This window comes from Anopheles arabiensis, chromosome 2 (assembly GCF_016920715.1).
Source record: "Anopheles arabiensis isolate DONGOLA chromosome 2, AaraD3, whole genome shotgun sequence".
In the NCBI taxonomy this organism is placed as follows: domain Eukaryota; kingdom Metazoa; phylum Arthropoda; class Insecta; order Diptera; family Culicidae; genus Anopheles; species Anopheles arabiensis.
In genome coordinates, this window is record NC_053517.1 from 1,154,407 (window position 1) to 1,178,077 (window position 23,671).

General features: G+C 49.6%; 1 protein-coding gene across 10 annotated transcripts in view; it reads left to right on the plus strand.

The window, feature by feature from the left end:
- The window catches only part of LOC120897112 (homeobox protein cut), a 169,519-nt gene that overhangs the window by 133,012 nt on the left and 12,836 nt on the right, over positions 1–23,671 (plus strand). For all 10 annotated transcript variants that reach the window (XM_040301749.1, XM_040301735.1, XM_040301804.1 and 7 more), the window contains 3 exons: positions 3,669–3,850; positions 4,807–4,934; positions 8,420–9,082. In XM_040301749.1, the coding sequence (XP_040157683.1) occupies positions 3,669–3,850; positions 4,807–4,934; positions 8,420–9,082 (973 nt within the window). The remainder of the gene's footprint in view (positions 1–3,668; positions 3,851–4,806; positions 4,935–8,419; positions 9,083–23,671) is intronic.

Here is a 23,671-nt window from a genome sequence, read left to right on the forward strand (position 1 = left end):
TATAATATTTGTCCATCCCTACCAGCTTCTCTTCTTCAGCTGGTTGGCCTTCTTCGGGTATGGGAAAGATGGTGGAAAATTTGTCCGGAAGTGGATGGATTGCAGCGGATGACTGGATGTTCCGTTCCGCGTGCTCCATTTCGCGGTAAGAGCGCGCACACACAAGCAGACAAAAACATGTGGAAAAAATGTAGACATAACGGTCGACTGATTTGAAATGGTAATATTAAGAGGTATATATCATTCGGGTGGCTTGTTTCCATCCCGCTCTCCTAGCACCATTTCACCACACACATCCTTTTACGCGGTTCAGTTCAGTCTTCTGGCTACGAAATGGATTGATTCGGGAGAAGGTTTTTTCCCCCTTTTCAGGGAAGGCGTACTTTGCTTGACCATTTGCCCAGAACATCAAGACTCATCAAGAGTCCTCTCGTGTCCGTTTTCTTTCGGACGTATGGCCGAAATGGCCGATGTTGCGCGCGTCTAATGGAGAGGTTTTACTTTTCCGTCCATCACACGACCGTATCGCACAGGTCGTATATTTATAAAATTTATATCTATTTACATGCATTCGGGGTGCCAGGCATTTTCACCAGAAGCTCAAAACATGTGACAACTCTCCAGTAGGTAAAAACGAGCTCTACTGCCAAAAAGGATTACAGAAGTTCGGTCGTCCACCGTTCTAGCAAGGATTCCAATCGTTTCAAGGATGTTCGTCAAAATACTGCTTTTTTCGTTTGTGCTTTCCCATTGGAGCCCGTAGGACATGTGTGAGGAAGGCATTAGAACGGTCGCACACCATCTTTTCGTCTGCAATCCCGCCAAAGAACCGTCTCCTCCTGAGCGCCAGTTTGGATCTGGATTTAGAATAAAAGCCCCCGTGCCCGAAGTGCTCTGCTCAGGAAGCAAACGAGAGACGTCCTTCGAGAGGTCCTTAGGCGAGCGAAAGGGAAGATTTTTATGATTTTGTCGCAGTGTGAAAGAGGAAATCTGTGTCACTTCTCAACGCTCGCGCACGTTCGCGCATCAGCTCTTCTCGTGATGAAGCATGAAGGCAAGCGTAATGAAAATAAATTGACGCTCCGAACTGTACATATCCTTTTTTTTTTGCCCGTCGTCCATCCGCGATGTCCACCGTGAACCGAAGCGGGCCAATGTGTGTGGCCACTCGTCGCAAAAGATCCATCCGTTGGTCATAAATTAGTCAATATACTTGCTCCCACACACACACACACTCCCACAGCTCATGGTTTCATCTCAAAGATGGACGCTGGAACTCACTGACGCTAGTGATTAATCAACGGTTTACATCCGATGAACAGACATACCCTCTCAACGGGGTAAATAATGAAAAATTGACGTCCCATGTTGGATTGCGAAAAGTGCTCGCGTTGTGGAAACCACCTGAAAAGCAACGCCAAAAAAGTGCCTCTTTAATCGTAATGTATGAGTAAGTTATTAGCTGCAAGGGAATAACCTGCCAAATGGCCACTAAATCCTCGACACAGCAAAGGGCGGCGCAATCCGCCGGTTATCTGTAATTAATATCGATCGCATGATCTCTACAAAACCCGCTGGTAAACGCTGGTCTGTGTTTGCTCATCATCAAGCGTCACACACGTGCAAAGGCCCCAACAGGGTAGTATCGATATTCAATATTTGTAAAAGCCCCTCCAAACATCGCTACAACGTTGCTTTTAACCTAATAATCTCCAAATATTATTTCATCTCCTCCTGGGTTGACCAAAAGGAGACCGGGGATGGACCGAACTGAAATAAAGCGCGTCCTCGCGTACGATAACTTCCCATTCCCCTAAGTGGGACGAGTTTGTGACGCCGACAGCGACCAACCTCACCAAACAAACCGGCCAGGACGGACGCTGGCCAAGTAGATAAAAGAATATCATCCCCGCTCGAGTGAATTTTCCGGTGGACAGAACACTCCAACTCCCCCTCCTGCCCAATGGAGCACCATTATGACCGGCGTCGATTTTAAAAACATGAAATTTATGTTACAATCCCTCCACAATAAGCTGCGAATGAAAGGTGGACTTCGGTCGGTGTCGGGTAGAGAAAGAAAGAGTCACTGGTTCGAAATAATCCAAACATCGTCAATAACGGCTCTCTAAGGTCTGCGGGTGGATAAAAAACGTGAACCACGATGCGGAGTCGCAGGTTGCACGGGGGAAGGCTGGGTAGAAGAAAATCCTTTCGACCAATCCTCTAATGATCCTTTTTTTGTGTTTCGACTCTCCGGCTCTCACTATGGCGGATTTGATTGGAATTTATGTCCCTCTTCCTCCTTCTTCACCAGTGGCAGTGATTTTCTTTGAAATCCTCCAAAAACCGCAGCTTTACTCCTGCTACCAGCAAAGGAACGGCGGCGAGAATGGCAGAGAGATTGAAATCACTCAGGAAACTCATCTTGCGAATGCTTTCGCCGCTGAGTGATTGAGCTTTTCCTTCGACGCCAGACGAAATGCAGCCAATTTTTCCCAAACTCCCCCCTCGTTTCCATTTTCACCGTGCAAAACAAAGAAGCGTGAGCGTTTTCCGTTGCAAAATATTAATTTCCCATCGTATATCTTGTGCTGGGCGGGCTCGCGCTCCGTCAAAGGATTGCTTTGCTAGGGGGGAGGGTGAGAAACTTTATCCATCCATCCCGGGAAAACCGGGAAATCGGAATAGTTTCTTGTTGGCTGAAATTCCATTCCTTCCATTTGATAAGGATTTGATTTGCCATGCCGAGTGTGCGTGTGTGTATTGTCTGACTGGAGAAACTCGTTCTCCTGTTGACGGTTGGAGGGTTAAGTTAAATTTACAGCAATCGGTTTGCCATCCCTCAAAAACCGGGCGGAGTGAGTTGAACGATCGATTTCTGGCGCCGGAAATGAACATCAACAACCTCTTCTTGCTTCCCCCATCGCCAGCCCAAGTGGCTTGCGATTGAGAGAAATTTGCGGTATCGTATTTACAATTTTGATTTATCGCGCCCATCCTTAACCGTGCGGTCGTTTCGGTCTGGCAATCTAGGGCTACTGTTCATTGCTGAGAGCTGGTGAGCGACGTGAAAATTAATGAATCAAATCGGTATCGAATCCTTCCGTGACATTGTAGAGTGAAAGGATGGAGCCGACCGTGGGGAGATGCCGGCGAGACAGAACCTTGGACCTACACCAAGGAACCCATTGAGCAATGACGATTTACACCGACACATTCCAGCCATTTCTTGCTTCTCACCCTCACTTGATGTATGGTGGAAAGCGAAAGGACCCGGTGTGTGATTTGCTGGTAAATTCTTCGGTGACATTCGCGCGTCACAAGGACACATGCGGTGCAGCGACGCACAAATGGGCGATTTATATTTATCACTGTTTAATAGATTTACAATAAGACGGGACATGACGGGAAATTAATTAATTTTAGAATATTATATATTTCCGAGCTCACGCTGCAACCGAACGAAAGGATACGTTCCCAGCAAAGCGTTCGCTTGTCTTCTTCGCTTCGGAGCGCTGTCAATTTGACGTCTTCCCTCCGTTTAGGTCGCATTTAAGCAGAGCGAGAACCACACTCATATCATTAATCATAGCCGGCCCCCGGGTTCGATCCATTTGACTAAACTGTGTTTTCATTTTCCCTCTGTTTTTTTGCTCTCCCGTTTACAGATATCGCTCCTGTTCGAGGAAGTTGGACGGCTGCGGACGGCCATCGCCAACATTCAGGAATCGCACAACCTGCAGATCCAGCGGCTCGAGGACCGGCTGGAGGAGAAGCGGCAACACATCGTGCGGCTCGAGTCGCGCATCGAAAAGCAGCAGGACTTTGACGATATCAAAAAGGAAAATAGGTAATAACGCGGGCCCTTTCCCTAGCTTTCCGCCCCTCTTGGTGGGGTTTTTTTTATGGTGTGGCACACGTTTTTGAATCTCATTACTTCCAATCGCACCCGCACTGGGTCGTGCATAGATGTGTGTGTGTGTGTGTGGGTGGGGAGACATCAACTAGGTCCGTATGTTTGCCTGCGGGCTTGTATGATTTTATTTTTGGCTTTCTACCTTTTCGGGAAACATTTCCCCCGGCATTAAATTGGCCAACGAACAACAACAACAACAACAAATACTACCACAAAAAACACGTAAACAAAAACATAAACCACCATATCCTATCATACCGAGCCCATCGGTGCCCCTGCGGTGTGTGGCGCCCTTCGTCGAATGCGTTTCTGCGTCTCCCATTTCCCACTTTCGCTTTCGCAGGACGACGCGTGGTGGCGATTTAAAAGCGATGGGGGAAAATGCGTCCGAAACGAACGCGCGCGCCTACAGTAGTATGTCGAATTTTTGGGCCGAATCCAATGGAAGATGGATTTGGAGGGATATTTTCAAACCGTTGCGATTGTGTGGAAAACACATTACGCAATTTTCGTACTCCCCTGTACTGCCAAAAAACAAAAAATGAAGGAGGAATTTTACAAACCAACGAATGGAATTTTCACCACGCAAACGGGCGCGCCTGAGGGTGGTGCGTGAAACTGGGATTTAGAAGCGTGTTTTTATGTGTTTTCTGTTGTTGTTGGTTTACTGTGGTTACCACCGTCAAGCCGCTCCCACACGGATGTATGTCAGTGGATTACATGCCAAGCCGAGCCACGCTGAGCTACTGGGTCAAAGCTTAAATTGTTCCCGCCGCACCCGATACGCTTTAAACTAAATGTCCACAAATCCATGCGTGCGTTACGTTGTGATGCATTTTAACGATTCTTTTTCTTCTTTTCTTCTTTTCCATTCCCCTCCCCTCTCACAGTATGCTTCGCTCGGTCGATCTGAGTGCGTCCCACGAGTCGAAACAATTCCAGGAGCTACTGCTCGAACGCACCAAAGCGCTGGCGGCACAAACGGAGGCAATCAAATCGTCATCGGCCACCTCAGAAGGTAAGTTGACGAGCAGGGAGGGTGGGTGGGCAGTTCAGTTTCAGTTTCCCATTTTTCCGAACCCATTTTTGCATGCTGCATTCGATCGGTGTGTGGTGTGGCGTTTACATCATACCCGCGGCGCTTGTGCTGCTTTTTCAATCAGCCCGATGATGTTTATGAGTCATTTGTGTGTGAGAACAGACACATAGGCACACACAGTAACTAACGCTTACCCCAACAATGTACAGTTTCCATTAACACACACACACCCCATCGCAGACACACCAAACCATCACACGAACGGGGTGAAGAGATGGAGGCGCATCGATCATACAGTGCAACTAACACTAACTCTCGCTCGCAAGGCGGCTAACGGCGGCGTCGCGTCAGATCGTAAACTCATTAAATTAGATTCAAACTCACCCATTCCCACTACGCGACCGGCCGGCTCGACTAACGAACCTTCCCCACCGTCACCACCACCCGCTGGCGTGAACATAGAAGAAAAAAACTCTCGAACGAGGGAAAGAAAACCAACTGAAAACATTCACAATCTAAGCAATCCTCCCCTCTTTGCCGGTTCCGTTGGAGCAGGTCATAAAATGCAACCCAGCGAGAACCACCCAGCAGACAACGGCTTGCAACGGTGTGGCGCCAATTTTTACAACACCACCATCAATCGGCACCTTGAGCCGGTTGCCAACAAAACGGTGCAGCGGGTGCCTTTATTCGTGTGCATCACTCACCGGCTCGAACCAATTCGTCAGGTTGCGTTCGATTGCTGCGATCAATAATATACAGCACAATCGCGACGCGGCCTCATTACTAATGTATTAAGTGTGTTTGTTTTACTTCATATTTTATCACTCTTCGTAAACAACCAGCCACGGCCCCGGTCTCCAGGGAGGTCTCCCAAGGCGATACACCCAGTGCCGATGCTCTTAATTATGTTTACATGCTAATGATGTGTGTATCTTGTGCTGCCTGTGCAGTGCACACCATGAGCGCAAGATCGATCTTCAACAGTTGGATCGCTATTGGGATGCTTTTGTTTGGAAATGGTACATTTATTACCATCTTCTTCACCTCCCTCATCCAGCTCATCGCTACCGTTTGCTCGATCGACGCTTTTCCGTTCCCTCGTTGTTTTCCCACGGATCGGTTCGGTTCGGTTCGGTTCGGTTTGTTGGAGCAACCATTCCTCTGCCTCTTTCTTTTCTTCGCGTGCTCCCTTTGGGCATTAAATTTTATTTTTACGATCTTCGCCCAGCCCGCCCACACACACGCCCGCCGCGACTGATTGAGTATTGTGTTGGGTGTGTGTGTGTTGCCGTGCTCGTTTTGCCACACGTCTGCTGTGTCTGCTGTTGGCTGTAATTCTAATTTTCGAAATGCTCTGCCAGCCACCGGTTTACTTAGTACAAAATGCTTCTTCTGACAATTAATAAAAGTTTCATCATTAGTAAGACAAAAAGGCCGGCTTGTGGCGCGAAACGATCACCAAACGATCATTTCTCCCACGCGATTGCGAAAAAATAGCGACAGAATAAAGTACCGCTCCCCCCGCTGATCCCCACCACCCGGTTGTTTTGGCCAACACACAGCCATCCGTCAAGTGGCCGACCTGTCAGTGGCGTGAAGGCACACCGACAACAACAAAAAACTCACCTACTTTGTTATTTGGCTCTCGGGTTGGTCTTGAGAATTGAATTCAAATGGTTTCTCTTTTTTTTTTGTTAGGCCCGGTGCGATTCGAACGACGATCAAGTGATCGAACGCAAACGCAAAGTTCCCACTTGCCGTTTATCTTCTCACCCTTCGCCCAGCCACCCCCCAACCCACACTCTCACCCCCGCGAGCAAGATGCGATTGTGTTCGAGAACGGGAAGCCGGCGGCGGCGTGGGTGTGCGCGCACGATGATGGAATTATTGAAATTTATGGCTACTGTTATTATTGTTTTGCGTTCGATCAGAGTGTCGTTCGTTCGCTCGTCGCCGCGATCCGAAGTAGATCGCTTCTGTGCTGCTATATCTATCCCCGGGGGTGCGCGGGTTGCATTCGAAAACGGTTGCCTCCATTTCATGGGAAAATAAACATGTTTTACATAAGTTTTCTTCACTCCCATACGCCCATACGCACACATGATACAATAACGGTTGTCTCTCTTGAAAAAATACACCCCGTTCATGCCAAACGCCATCATCATCAGCCAGCCATACACACACAGTAGCACTCTTCATGCATTCATAACATATTCCACTCGAGACACTGAAAGTAAAGCAAAATGAGAGGGAAATCTTACACAGAGCACAAACACACACGCGCGTGAGATACGATCAGCAGCTTAATGCGTTGTTGATGCATCGATCGTTGGAATATTGGAACGGTCTTTTGAACGGTTTCCGCCACATGGAACGGAAGCAATGCTCCAGCATTCTTATATGTTTTGAAAGTATACACCGATTGTTTGTTTGATCTCATCCCTTTTTCGTTTCTACTCATGTGTTTGAGTTGGTTTGGCTTTCGTTTTACCCATTTTGGTTCCGAGCGATGGACAGACATCGAGCGAGTTTGACACACTCATTGACGCCCGTTGATTTGTCGCACACGTCGCATTCTGCAAAGGGCAAATTCGTAATATTTAAAACATGTTCTTGCCCTCTCTTTTCTCTCTCTTTTTCTTTCCCTCTGGTCGGGTTTGCTTTGCGAGTAGGATCTCCACCTGCCAGCGGTCTCGGCAGTGGCATCAATGGGGACGGCGGCTTGGCCGGGGCTGGCGCTGCCTCTTCGCAGCCCGCCCGCGCCCTGTCGCCCTCGAACGCTAGCAACAGCAGCTGCAGCATCAGCACGAGCTGCGTCAGCCAAGCGTCGGTCGGCACCTCCAGCAACTCCATCCAAGCGCCCGCCGGCGACCTGGAAGCGCGTACCATCACGCACGATCTCACTAACAGCAACTCGCCAACTAACACCAGCACGAACGCCATTGCTTCCCTGGCCGAAATTAATAACAATAACTGCTCCTCCACCGGCCGGCCGGCCTCGACGCCCTCCGGTGTCAGTTGTCCTCCTCCGCCTCCGCAGCCCCTGCTGCTCCATCCTCCGCTGCTTCCGCCTCGCTCTCCCCAGCCAACCTTACGATCGCCGTCGTCTTCCGGCGTCACCGCCGGCCAGCAGCAGTTGGGCCCAGCGCCGCCCACCGCTGGAGCAGGGGTCGCGACGACGCTGACAACGCCCTCCGCCCCGGCCCAAGCCAACCCGGCCGACCCGATGGCCGGCCTGAACTCGTTCCTGGCGCCTCCGCTGCAGAACGTGGAGCAGTTCGGGTCCTTTCTGGGCGAGGAGCTCGTCAGCAGCTGGCGTCGGGGAGCGCTCGATCTACCGCCACCGCCGCCGGGACTGGCGGCAGCAGCTGCTGCCGCGGCCGCCGCAGCCGCCGCCGCTGCGGCACGCAATCCAGCCTTACTAATGAACCACCACCATGTTGTTAACTCGCCCTCGACAGATCTGCACCATGGCGCGGGCCTGCAGGACCAAGACAAGGCCAGCAGCCACCACGAGAACTCGTCCTCCGCCAGCACGCCGGTCCTGCGCGAGGACTCGTCCCGGCACGACGACCGCCACCTGAACGGGGGCGGCGGCCTCACGCCCATGTCCATCTCCAAGAGCCCGCTCGAGGACAACAACAACACGCTCGGTGCGCTCAGCCGGCTGGATGGGGCGGCGTCCGGCAATCTCATACAGGGACTTCCGTTTCAATTCCAAGAGCGTGGACATTTCCGGTTTGCCGACGCGTCCGACATGCAGCTGCCGCCGGGCTCGATGGTCGGCCGGCTCGGCGACTCGCTCATCCCGAAGGGCGACCCGATGGAGGCCAAGCTGCAGGAGATGCTGCGCTACAACATGGACAAGTACGCCAACCAGAACCTCGACACGCTGCACATCTCGCGCCGTGTCCGGGAGCTGCTCTCGGTGCACAACATTGGCCAGCGGCTGTTCGCCAAGTACGTGCTCGGCCTGTCGCAGGGCACCGTGTCCGAGCTGCTGTCCAAGCCGAAGCCGTGGGACAAGCTGACGGAGAAGGGCCGGGACAGCTACCGGAAGATGCACGCCTGGGCGTGCGACGAGAACGCCATCATGCTGCTCAAGTCTCTCATCCCGAAGAAAGGTAAGTCGATCGATTTACTTCCAATGATGAACGATGAAATTACAAAACGGTGGGAAGTGGGGTTTTACGCGAGTGATGAGGAAGGATTCAAAAAAAAAAAAAAGGAAAAGCGCTCAGCACACAACTCCGCCGGATGCAGGAGTTGCTTTTCTGCAAAGCTGCATTAATATCCCAATGTGCAGCCCGACGTCGCGAGCGAAAGAAGTCGCTCGTTCGCCAGCATAAATGATGTTTTATTAAAAAAGTTTCCTTCCCAGACGATACGATACGCTTTACTTCCGGGACCGGAGTGCTCGGGCGCTGCAATTTGTAGCCGAGCATTCTTTGCAGCTACCGTGTCCCGATGGTGGAGAAACCGATTCCTCCATCTTCATCGCCGTTGTAATATCTCTCTCTACCTCTGTGCAACGATAGCGAAAACAAAGCGCTTTTTGCAAAGTGCATCCTCAAGCTGGAATTGGAACGCTGGTAGAAGAAGATGGCAGATGAAACCGTACAAGTCTAAGGTAAAGGGGTTGTGTTTGTCTTCCCGGGAACTCCCCATCCCGAGTCACGCTCCACAGATCGCTTCTTGTGCGGGATTAATACCGAAATCTCTACCCCGAAATTGGCAGATTCCACGATGCCATAGCGCTGCGCCATCAGCCACTTGAAAATGCTTTCCATTCATTTGTGTTGTGCAAAGTTTTTCTGCAATTTCGTTGCTGCGATAGCGAGCAGCATCCCTGGTTTTTCTGTGTGTTGTGCCGTTTTGATTTCTTTTTGCACACTCCCGCGACCAATCGTTGCGATTGGTTTCATAATTAATATTTCATTGTGATTCGCCCTTTCGCCCGTGCGCACCACCGCTTTTCAATCCTTCGTTCCGCCATCCGGGCGCAAATGCCATTTGCGCCAAGTGGTTGGGATTCTTGTGCCCCCTGTTCACAGCGCGCCTGCACACTTGACAGGTCGGAGCGATTGAGAATAGAAAGAATGTCAATTCAGTTGCTCTTTTGATTAATCATAAAAACCTACCCGCGCACACAGCGGCGGTGATGGGTGCGGGGCCATCATATTCAAACGAATCATTCCATCGATTGAAGCTCGTCCTTTGAAATTGTGGTGCTTTGACATTCGCGCTCAAAGGGCTTTGATTTGTGCCGGTTGTGGGGCCTCCCTTTGCCGTCGATTATTTGTCATTCAAATGTCGATAGCATGCGTTGCCGGGGTAATGCAGGGTTTGGTATGAAGTGGATGGTAGGAGGTACTGCTCTGGATGCAATAATTACTACCAGCAAAGGAAACAAATGCTCTTGCAAACTTGTCAACGAGACACACAGGGAGCAAAGGGAAGAACGAATACACACACAGCAGCAGCAGTCCAGATGATTGTGTGGTCCGGATATCCGTCGGTCCGTCGACAACGTCCGTGCAGCAGCTTATCAAGCAGCGCCGAACGCACAGTGACACGGAACTACCAGATGGGTGACAGCTGTCAAGTGGTTTGCTTACAAAACGGCTACAAACAACCAGCTATGGTTCTGTACCGTAGCTTCCCCATGTTGAGTTCGGTTCAAATATTTGAAAATTTGATTAATTGTCTTTACCTTCGCAACCAAACTGCCAGCGTCTTTCGCCGTCTTTCTTGCTAATCCTTTCCCGACCCAACCCTCACAAGAGTTTTCCACCCATTTGACGGCTTGTTCAATTAATCGATCGGGATAATTTAAATATGCACCACGATTTTAAGGCCCACGCAAACACAACCAAATTCATCAATTATTCACATCAAACACAGCTTCTTTGCCGGCTGGTGAGAAAGACGGCTTTTTGTTCAAGTCATTAAAGGTTCCCCCGCAGCGAAATCCTTGTTTGCCTTTCTGTGTTACCTTCCCGCCACTGGGGAGGGTGGTCACATGTGTGCGCGCAAGTAACCATGCGTTCCGCTGCTGAGCCGCGAATCGCTTACTGGTCGGGGGACGTCCCGTCTTGAACCTCTTGCCCCCAACCACAGAACTCAGTGAACCATTTTCCGAATGCCTAGCGCCGATACCTACACGAACATCTCAATATCCTGCAGTGGAAAGTTTCTTGCGCGCTCTCTCTCTCTCATTCTCTCTGTGCTGCGATAATTGCCGTCTTGAATAAATTATAGATAAAGGCAATTTATAGCCACAATAAAGACAACGGCAGCAGCGCACCAAAGGAGTTTGGCGCATTTTTACACCAACAAGCAGTTCGGTGGTGGTGAGTTTTTTGCGCCAATGGAATTTTCCCAGTTGCCATCGGTTTCGGGGGCATTCCGGGCTGTTTTATTTCAAAACCCCGCCGGTTTATTTTGCACATCTCCCTTCTCCTCGGGAGAAACATAAACAAACTCTGAGGCACAGGGAGGCCGGGGCAGGAAAAATCGATTACCGCTAATCCGCTCATTAAACTTCACTCCTTCGTGCTTCTTTTTGCGGAGGTCGTTAGTGAGTTCTTGAGCTCACGACAAGGAAAAAAAACCTTCATTTCTTGGGCGAGTTTTTCCGGGGCACACAACCCCTCTCTCCAACTCACGCACCCCCCCTCTCAGAGGTTGGGGTTACTTTTTTCGGGCTAAAGGCAACATGCAACGTCGTATGCTCCTTTCCCACTGTCTTCGTGTTCTACCCCATTGCATGTAAGGAAGTCTGTCGTCTCAAGACACACATGAGTGTGTGTGTGTTTACATATGGAAATGAGGCCAAGATGAGGACAGCCGACGTAGTGGGTAGTGGTGGAGATTAAAAACTTTTCCCTCCCTTTCCCCTAAAACCTGCCTCCCTCCGCGGGGTGTAACCCTTTTTTCGTTCATCAATTAATTGACGCAGTGTACGAAAAGTGTGCGCCGAAAAAGGTTTATACACATGCAGTTCGAAAAGAGGGGGCACCAGCGAACGATTTTTACGCTCCGCAGCACAAAATAAACATATCATAAGGGGTTGCCGACGCCAGCGGGAGTACACACCCATGCGCCTTCGCTCGAAACTTTTCCACCCGACCGTAGGAGAAGATGGAAATTAAAAATCATCAAATTTCGTCTGCCAAAAACCCGCTCGGAAGCCATTCCTTACCCATTTTTTAAATGCCACCCCTCCTTGGCAAAGGGCTGAACCAGTTTAATGATTGGTAAACATTTATATCCATCCTATTGTGCGGGGAATCGTCATGTGGAATGCTTTGCTCGTTACGGCACCCGTCCAATCACGCCCCTCGCCGCCAGTGCAGAGCAAGTGCTTTAGAACGGGACTTCTCCTGCAAGTAAAATTACGTACATTCTGTGCGTGACAGTTGACAAATCGTGCATTCCGTACCTTATAGCCTAACCACACTCACACAAACGCTTAAGCACAGCAAAGGATTCGTAAAATATGTCCCCAATTAAACTGTAATCAAGGTAACCCCATCTTTATCTCCAGCAAACTGTGCATCGCCTCGAAAGATCCTCCAATGACCGATTGTGAATGACTCTCCCTCGCTTGGGATATAAAATGCCTGATGAAATTATCGACAGTTAAACAGCTATTAAACTTTGACCCAACACTGGACACCTTTGCACTGACCGAAAAAAAGGGACGCTGTATCCAGGGCGGCAGAAGAATTCCCAAACCACCAAGATGAGGTACCTGAGCAAGACACAGAACGAAACAATTTATCAACCATTTTGCGAAACAACGTAGAAAAAAGATTCCATCATGAAAAACTAATGATAAATCTTTTACAAACGAGCCGATCTCTGTCTCTGTGTTGTCCCTCTGTTGCGAAACGATGCAGCATAAATTATGCTCAACGATCCAGCCTGATCGTGGTGGCAGATCCCTGGATGCCTTATACAACGACTCCACGGCAAGCGCGGTGCGCGAAGATATCATAAAAATATCCACTTTATGTAAAAGGTAAAAATGTGTTCACAAAAAAGCACGCCAACACACTCACACACACACACACATACGCTACATCAAAAGGAAATGAAACGTCCAAGATATTATCGAACGCGAAGCATTACCGCGAAGGGCTCCTCTTGTTTTTTTGGGTACCTGAGGTCAAATGCAAGCGCTGGTACATGTTTGTGTGCGTGGAGAGGGAGAAAATTTCAAGAAAAATTTTCATAATCTGATTACTATCATTACTGCTGTCTCGCTCTGTCCGCTCGGCAGCTCGTCACGTCCAACGGACTGCCACCAGCGCAAAACGTCAGGAGCAGCAAGCGACTGCCGCAAGTTCAATCAAATGACAGCAGAACAATAGGCCCTGCGGGAACAAGTTCTCATGGGTATTAGCTTTCCTCCAGTGCTCCACAGTTTACACACAGACACACGCACACACACAACCACCAGCCACGGTACGGTAACGGTTCTGCATCATGTTGTCAGCCGCCGGTTGATGTGGCCGCATCATGCTTAAAGCTAAACGTCATTTGGCGGCTCTGCTGCTCGCTCGCTCGTCGAAAAACGCAATGAAGCTCGCTCACCAGAAGATGCGATCTGTGCTGTTGTGTCTTTGTCTGTCTGCCAGCTCCCCTATCTCTCTCTTTCTCTCGCGGCGTTCTTTTTCGCGATTTTTCATCCCCCTTCCGCCATTGGCTCTTTGTTTGTTCAGCTGAATAGAAAGCGCACACAGATCAGAGCACTTGGTACAATACACACACACACACACAATAGCATTTGTGTGTGTGCACGTAAAGCAATGAGCAAATATGAGTGATCTTTTGACATTTAAGGTTCCCTCGTTCTGCTTCACCCAACAATTGCCCGAGAAGGTTCGAAAGCTTACCACCCCCCAGACGATGGGCCACCGCCGTCCATGTTGGCTGTTGGGTGTGTGCCCACTTCTGCGGCCATTTTAAATCAACCCACTACACCGAGACCGAGGCTTGATTTATCGATCAATTAAACATTGAACAGGGGTCTAATCGCTGTTATAGTTTTCTGCTCCCCGGTTCGGGGGCATTTATCTTCCGATAATTCACAATTAATTGCGTTCGATAAGTTGAAGGTGCCCGCTTAAGCACATACGCCCCTCATCTCCGGGAAAAGGTCGAGCGTAGCGTAATTGCCGGAAAAATTCAACATTCCCAAACCCAAAAAGGCGGAGGAAGCTCGGGACCCGTTTTACCCCATTCCCGGTTGCCAATGTCCCTGCCGTGGTCGGGTTTGGGTAAGGAGGTACGTACTATGGTCGGGTAAAAGGACCAGCTCGTTAGTTTAGCGTCTCTCGCTTCCCCAGGAAAGGATATGGATTTGCGACTGGGGTATTTATCGTAAACTAGCCACCCGGTTGCCACTTCCTGCCGGCCTCAACCACGGCCGAAAGTCGTCTGAAAATGAACGCCCGAAATGAAGACATCTTGCCGTACTACTCCGCGCACTAAATAAAAGTTATTCTTCCTCATCCCGATCGGCCATGGGGACGATCATTGCTCTTTTATCTCTGCCACAGACACGACAGAGCGCGGCGGTGGAACTGGTGAAGCTCGGGATAGCAACACGCATTTGTTGCACACCACCCGGTCAAGGATCAACATCCGGCTAAACCTCTGTCTCTAAACACTGTCCACACCACACCGGCACAGTGGGTGGAGACAGGGAAGGAAGGCAGTTGTACCTCTCTCCTATCGTCGGTAATGATGATGGCAACCGTCTGCCGATTTGGGTAGGAAAAGTTTGCCTTTTCCCCATTCTCAGCCCATTTTGACAGATTTCTGTCTCTTCTGGTGAGCGGTGCTGTGTCCTTCCGAGCCGAGGTCAAACGGGTTGAACTGGCCCCTTCATAGTTGCATGACTTTAATTGCATGATAATGCACTCTTCCTCTTGTTTTTCGGGCGAGAAAAATGGGGTTGAGAATAAAGGCCAAAAGTATGAACAGCTCATCCTTCTGTGCTGTGATTAAAGCAAATGGCTTTTTCGAACTCAAAGGGAAAGTTGTTTGCAAATTAATATTTTTTCCCACAAAAAAAGGCAAAAAATGCCCCAAAAATGAATTACACACCATATTGACGATCAAACGAATTTCTAGATCAATGAATAATCCCGAAATCGAAAATGAAATTTTTCGACTATTTGGTGGTAACAATTCGGCACAGTCTGACCTTTCCCATCGCAACAAGGGAGGAAGGAAAGCCAGACACAAACCCAAGCAGAAGGAAACGGCGGCGCACGAGCGGCGAAACGAATTTCACCCAAATCATCGTTTCATCCGCGACTGCACGCAGCAGGTCGGCCACTGCCGTGCCATTGTAATTCTTCACGCACGAATACGCATTTTATTGCACTCGTTTGCGGTGCAATTAAATCTTCCGTAACGAGAAAGCGAGAAATGTCAAAAAAGCGGACCAGACGGACGGTCGGCTTTGCGTGGGTCCACGCCGAAAGTCATTGTACTACGGGCCTGCGGGTTGTTTGCACTTTCCTTGAATGCCGTCAGCCGGCGACCAAGGATGGGACGCGCGACGCTTCATCATCGACGACACATTCTTAACGCGCGCGCACGGACGTTATAGCTAATTATTGTAAATAATGAAAATGAAAGTGACTGGAACGGTCCGCCAGGCTCAGGGGCGTACACGATAAAACGGTCACACCATGGGCATGGATCCTTGGACCACCCAACCCAAGCGGGAGTTTATTTCGAGCGTCCCGATCATTCGTGAGCGTGAGTGCAGCGAGCAGCGGGCATTAGCTACACAATCACAAAATGTTGCTCGTCGGATTCGCTCACACGCCAGATGAAAGGTCTGTGCCGCCTTTACACAACAAACCGCTTATTCCGCGAGAGTTAATCGCATCGGCTGGCCGGTTGAAAACATTGTTTTTATAATTTATTGATCCACACACACACAGACACGACACAGTGGTAGACGTTGTCAGGTGCCTGGGGTGATTGTGTCTGGGCGGAAAACAACTGCTAACTGCGCCGCCACCCCCAGAACGAGCACCGAGCGGGCATTAAGAAAATGGGAAAATAATTGATTATGCCTATCTGTATTATTGTCAGGCGGTCGTGCGGGGATGTTCTGCTTTTCACACCTTGCCCACCGCTACCGCCTAGCAAACGGCGAACGGCGAACCTTTGCAGAACTAAACTCCGACCTGTCGCTCTATTTTTAACATTTTCAACTCACAAATAATCCCCGTTTTGCACAAACCACGCCAGCCACCGCCAGCGACGACGACAACAGCGAGGGCAAGAATAATACAACACACTACCTATCTCTCGGCTATAAATCGATGAAGAAAGATCGAAAAGCCGGCGTTTTTCGGTTTCTTGAAGATTCTGGTGCACAGCGCCGATTCGGAGGTCACGCGTCACAATCGATTACGGTACAGCGGTGGCGACTGTTGAAATCGAAAACAACAGCAGCATGGCCTGAGTTTTTCTCTTCCCTAGCGCTTGATACCATTGATTGATTTCTGCCGTACAGCATGACACACAGCCAGAAGGACCCGCGGGTTGTCGAAGGTCTACCAGCAATCAACGAACAAATCAAAATAATTCCTTAAAACTTTGACCTAGGGGTTTTGGGGCCGGTTCTTACCTACAAACCGAAGCCGAAAAAGCAACAACCAATTCCTAAGACGTCAGAATCGTAAGACGTCTATCAAACCGATTTGTGTCGATTTCGACAAGTCAGTCGAAAACTTTTCGAGGTCAAAACACGTCTAGCCGGGGAAGTCAAAAATCAAACAGCCGCGGAGCAAAGTGGACGCCTGGTAGTTGGTAGTTTTGAGTGCGATGAAACTTTATGAACTATTGATTGTTACGATTGAACTCGAACGACAAATCAGTTCGCAAGCACAAAGGGCACAAAGGCCCGTTCGTTTTGTTTTGCATTTGACCTTGTTTTAATGGGGTCCATCGCGTTGCTGTTTCTATTTTCTCAAATCCTTACATTATCTACGCGGGCCATCAAATGCCATCACACCCGACACCCGGCCGTTGGTTGGGCGATGATCTCTAAATTTGACATTTCCTCACGACCCAAGCCGACCGAGATCGGCACCCGGTTGAGCCCTTTCGCCGAGGGCCACTTTCACAATCACCGCTCGAAAATCTCTTTTCACAAACAACTGTAAACAAACATGGGTCCCTGTTTCGGGGGCTCTTGTCATTCGTCATCATCGTTCTGGCCACCTGCCCAGCCGTGGGGCGGAGATGTTCGGGGAAGAACGACCGAATCGGTGTCGCAATTATTCGTTCAATCCGGCACCGATTCGAGAAAGAGACAGAGAGAGAGTGTGTGAGTGTGTAGTAAATAAAAGAATATATTTCATTTTATTGCTCCACCACCGCCGCCTGGTCCGATGCGGCAGATTAGATGGGACGGTGGATCGACCAGTTTACGAGCGGAAACACATACACGGGCGGATACAAAGCAAACCGTACACCCCGCTGGGTGGTATGCCAGATCGTCGTCGATGCGCTTAAATATAGCGTGAGCACACTCGGTGACAAAAACTTAGTGCTCACTTAGTGGCACAGTCCGGCGTGAAGAGGAATGTATTAATTAATGTGTAATTATTCTCGAGCGCGAATTTGGGATCAGATCGGGCCCAATTTCCACACCCCCTGCCATCCGGCTGAACGAAGGGGAAGGGCCGACGACGATCGACAAACACATGGTGTGTTCGCGTTCGTTTGCGCGGCGGGAGAGAGAGAGCGTCAAGTGCGATAGTGATGAAGTATTTTAATTAATTAAATTAAATCGCAGCTATTTCGCCGCGTGTCACAAGCGCCGGTCCGGTCGCCACACAGCACTGCACAGAAGTTGCAGTTGGTGGAGCAGTGCGCCATGGTTTAATCCGCACGCGTGCATTTTCGTTGCAATTCGTTCGCGCTACAGCCAACCAATCGGTTAGCCGTTTTTATTCGCTTCTCTCCTTAGCGAAGTTTTTGTGCGACTCCTGTGTGCTGTTTCGGAGAACGAAGAAGCTTCCGCTTCCTTTAGCAACCTTTTGCTAACACTAACTAATTAAAACTTTCCACCTGCACGCTGCGTGAATGCTGTGCTAATAATCTTGGTTTTAAGTTTCGCAGTTCGCTCAAAACTTTGCTTCCATTCGTCAATCTTTCATGAACGCGAATGAGCTGGCCGCAACAAGAAAACGGAACCATTTTCTTTTTCACCACCCAACCCTCACTCCACTAAGGCACAACTTTAGCCTTGCCGGTCAAACAGTTAAAGCGAACCACTTCCGGTTGAAATGTCAGCAAAAGTGAGTTTCCATTCGTTTGAGCCGGTCGGAGCCGTTGGCGCTGGCGGACGGAAAATGATGAAAGCTTTCCATATGCCCAATTTGCATATTAATAGGTGAAAAGCCTCGATATTGGGGATGGGGCAGATTGTGCGGTCACGTCCGACGAGGGAAGAAGGGGCTGGAAACTACACCCAACCTAAAAAGCCCTTCGCCCCACGGGTTATTAATTTGTTTATTACACTCATTATGTGAAATTTATTCCCGCTCGCGGAACTTTCGCGTCGTGTGTGTGCGGATTTCTGATAGATGGATTCCAGTGACCACTCGACCACCGGCCACAAAACGGGTCATCCCGTCCCACCGGTCGCAGCGAGTCGGACTTTTGATTTACAACTATCGATATCCTGGAGAGCCTACAGCGCGGCTGCTTGTAATTATACTTTATGGCACTGCAGTGTACCGCCGGTCGGTCCGGTTGGGGGGAATCGGCCAACAAAACACAGTGGCTAGCTCCGATTTTTCGCTTATTGAAGAAAGCAGTCGAAGGGAGCCGGGACTAACAGGGAACCTTCTTCGATTTGAAGCACTGCCGCGCAGCACTGGTCGCCGGCTCTCGACGGGACAGCGGTGACCCTATCAATATTCCTATCGTCATCGTCAGCATTAGGCCATTTGTCGTACAGCCTGTGGACTGTGGCACAGGCTACAACGGCGTGTTTGAGTGGCATTAATCATCCAATCACCGCGGTGCTACTACATGTCAAAAGCAAACAATATCTAATTAGCTGGAAGCGGCCATCTTGGTGCGCCGCCGCAGCCCTCGAGGACGACAATGACGAAACAGATACCGCGTACCGCCTGCTCCCCTGCTACTGCTCCTGCCGATATCGAGTTGTGATTATGCTACTTTGCTATTTTTGCTCCATTTTTCTGTTCTTTCTCCAAAACATACACTTACCCCCAACATCAACAGCAGCAGAGTGTGTCCTGTTTTACCTTCGATGTCCTTTCGTCCCTTGCAAGCGGAGAGGAAGGTGAAGCAAGCGGTGAGATTTCGAATAAAAAAGCGTGTTCATATTGCCCGGAGACATGCAACCCCATTCGGGTGGACAAAAGATGGCCCCTTGTTGTTCCTCGCAGCAGACCAATGAACAACAAACGGAACGATCCCGTACCCGCACCATGGCCATATTTCATTTTCCATTCGCATTTAAAACCACAAATACGGCGAAGCTTATTATTAAAAATGTTAAACTCTGCCTTAAACACCCACCACACCACAGGGCCGTTATTGCCTCGACTCGGCAAGAGGCAAAAGTAGCACGATGGTCGGAAAATGGACACCAATTTAATGGAAGGCAAGTTTTCCCCGAACCACCGCACCGTGGCGTGGCAAACAAAAACCCGATTGGAAGGATTTTCTCAAGACATGACAAGGCGCCTAACGATGTCCAGCAACGGAATCGGATGATTTTCTTTCAATTTTCCCCCGCCACACACACACACACGAAGCTACTAATTGGCGCGCTCGGGGTAAAGCGGGTCAAACACTGCGCGCGGCTCTGTGATGCCAATAAATCGAATCGAAGTGAAAAAACAACAACCGCATGGGTGTGATTTAATGCCACCGAAACAGCAGAGAACACACACAACGGCTCACAAATACCAACACGCAGAAGGGCACGCTCTCAGCGAATTCAGTCCATTCTAATTAAACGCAATAATGTGACAGGACACATTTTTAATCTTTGATCTCGACGACGATCCCTCCCTCCTCCGGGCAGCGCTACAAAAGAGGGAAATGTCGCCGGGAATGTGCCACAATGTGCAGCACAAACACACACACACAACACAACGCTCGAACCGGCAAGGGGGTTCCTCTCGGGGTGCGATCGCAAGTGATCGCAACCGATTCGTGACGGCAAACATGCGTTTTTTGCGTGTGCGACACAAGACACACGAGGCAACCGAGCTTGTACCGTCGCTCTGCCGCGAAATGGGTTATTTATATACATTGATACAAAATTTACACAACTATAGATTTCAATGTAACGACGTGTGTGTGTGTGCGAGAAAGCGAGGGGAAGCGAAAAGCGGGAATGAATTTAAATTGGCCAACCGTAGCGCGGGCAACCTTCGTGCGAATCGGGCGGCTTAGTGTGTGCGATCATCCCCTTGCTTCATCATCCCCCGGAAAACATCGCCCCTTCTCCTCGCCATCGCACATTTCAATAAACTAATATTATAAATATATTGTCACCCGAAGGTTGCATGCGCGGTTTGCTGCACTTGTTGTGTCTCGGCAGACGGCAGCTGCGAGTTCCCTGCGTCTAGGTTTGGCGCGGTGGAAAACTCGGCTCCTCGGGTGACATTTCTTTGTTTACGCACACGAACACGCACACGCATCGCGGAGTTGCAGGAAAAGCGTTAAGCACGCACACACACACACAGAGTCGCACCGAAGCCAAGCCGTTGCTAATGCAAATTGTTCCACGACAAACAAACGCGCAGAAAGATACGCAGCGAGCGAACAGGCATGAACGAACGATCGCTTCGACTTCGATGTCGAACGCAACCGTCGTCTGTCGCTTCGCGTACCATTGCGCGACATTAATTAATTATTGCGCGACATATTTATAAATTCGATTTCATTCCCGCGGCTCTTCGATGGGCGGGATGGAGCGGGATTGGAGAGGTTAATAACATTTCGATGACACACGGCGTACGGCGTTAGCGATGCCGTTGGCCTTATACGCGCGCAATCGATCTATTTCCAAACGGAAAGTGAAAAGTCGCCCGACGCACCGACGTCTTGTGCACCCGACGCCCGCCACCGGGGTAATTAAAATCGAAAAATCACGCATTCGAACTCATCATCATCGTCGCCCGGGCCCGGGCCGGGCGTCTCTTTCGCCGAATCTCAATCTGCCATAAATCAGCGTGCGCAGGCACCATCCTGCGACACGGCAATGTTCTTTCGGTCTGCCATCTCTGCGCGTCTTCAAGGCCACCCACCCAAACGCGATAGAGACGAAAACGAGATCAAAAGTGGCACATCAAGGATCTGAAATCTCTCCCCACCCCCTCCCCACCCAGCCCCGGGTCGCGTTCACTCTCCTTAACGATAATTGATTACATGACATTTATCAATCACGACGTCACGCGGCCATCCCTGTGTTTTACCCCCAAAGGCGAAAGCCCTCTGTTTACACTTCAATAAACCGTCATCCTTTCCAGCGCACATCCTCCTTCCGGTCTCTGTGTGTGTGTGTGTGTGTGTATGTCCTTGGGTATCTTTATGCGACATCCGACGACAAAATCAAATAAATCCACCCTCTCCGCGGCGAAGTGAAAGTTCCGCCCGGAATGGGAAAAATATTGAAAATATTTCATCAAACCTACCCAGTGCTCGGGCTACTTCATCCGCTGCCGTGGAAAAGCGGTGACAATTTCGTCAATTTCCCTCGACCCCGGGCGTGCCAATTTCATAAAGGTTTTCCATCTCAGCCCTCCCTAGCGCGGGTGTGTCTCTTTCGTGTAGTATAAATCATACCCTCGAGCAGGCATTAGGAGTGCGGTGGGTGTGGGTATAATGCGTACCATAACGGAGACATTTCACCCTCGGTCGTTCGGTACAGAGGAGAAGAAGTAGGACGGGGACACATAAATACGAAATAAATAACCTGTATCCCGCGAATATTTTACAACGACCGCGTGATCTTCGTCGATAGGGAAGAAATAAAGGGACGCGGCTTCGGGAGAGTTGTTGCTGCAGGTGGAGGTGATGGTGCAAAGGAGAGAAAGGTGAAGGTAATAAACAACTGACATGTAGATTAGACCACACGAGCCCCGAGGAACGAGGAAGCGAAGCAGAGAGTGTGAGAAAGAGAGAGAGATTAATAACAATATTCCTTCCCGTCCGAAGGAAAAACGCAAGGCAAGTGAAAAGCGGGCACTGAATATCAAAGAAAGGAAATGTAGCTCCTCCTTCTCCTCCTTCGCGGGCCCATATCGAGGGGGTGGATATCCGGATTGCTGTGCGTTTTTTTTTTTCATTTTGCACAACCCCCGGATACCTTTCTTTCCTTATTATTTCATTCATTTCGGGTTAGAATTGCTTTCAATAAGGAATTTATGTGATTTCCACCGAAAATGGCATAATCGTCACCCTCCCGGTTTGGATGACATTTGCATGCCCCCCTGCGCCTGGCAGTGGTGCTTGTAAAGCATGAATTGTTAAACCCCACACGAAACAAAAAAGTACACAAACCCCGTCCCCGTTCTCTTCTCTCCCTCTCTCTCTCTCCAGCTAAACTGTCTTACCCTTTCCCATTCCATCGCGGCGGGAGTTAGGGAAGAAAGGTGAGAGCGTTTGTTAATAAAAATCCATATTTATTTATGGCGCGTTTGTAGCAACGCAAAGGGAGATGCCGCTTTAAATGGCCGAAAAACGTTTGCTTCCCATTTTTATTGCCAATGCATGTCGATGCCGGTTCGGTTTTTTTTTCTTTCTGTGTAAAATTATTCCCCCCCGCTGCGTTTCCCAAAAAGATGCCACCACCACCCACCCGCCGCCCTTGTTTCGGCGTGTGATCGTTAGGATGAATGTTTAATATTTCCATTAGTTTTGCGCCATTCGGGCCGCGTTTCGTGTGTCCAAACGGTGGTGGTGGGGTGGGGTGGGTTGAAAACTGTCATAAAATACGCTTTATCAATACGCGCAACACAGAGTTGGAGTGCTGAAATGCGTGACATTGAGAGAAGCGTCCCACAACACAAAACGCACCGTTTTACAGCGCGCGTTGGCAGGCAAAACAACCGTATCAATTCAACTTGAGCAGAAAGGAGTAGCGGAAAAGAAAGAAAAGCGAAGAAAATGAGCCCACTTTTCGCTTTTCGCCCCACACAGGCCTTCGACACACACAGCAGACAGCGAATTACGAATTCATCCAATACATCGCGGCTTCCGAAAAGTGAATTAATTAGTTCTCATTTAGCTCGCGCGCGCGCATGGCCTGACGATAGATGGACTGTCTTTTTTTTCCTGGGGATGGGTAGCTGATAAACCCCCCAAAACACGCCGACTTTGCCATTCACTCGCGCTGTTGTTTGTCTCTTTCCACACAATCGTCTCTTTTTCCCAGAGCATGGGGAACTTTCCGAAACAGAACAATGGTTTGTGATGTGGCAGAAGCAAGAAAAAAGAACACGCAGGTCTATTTAGCCGGCCAAGAAAAGATCGGGTCGATGAAGAAATGATTCTTTTTTCCCACTCACAAGGTTAATACAACGTGCGAAAACAAGACACACCAAAAAAAAAACTGCTCAAGCCTCGGTTCCGTTTCGCGGCGCTCGATTCTTGTCTAGAAGACACTCCAGATCGATCAG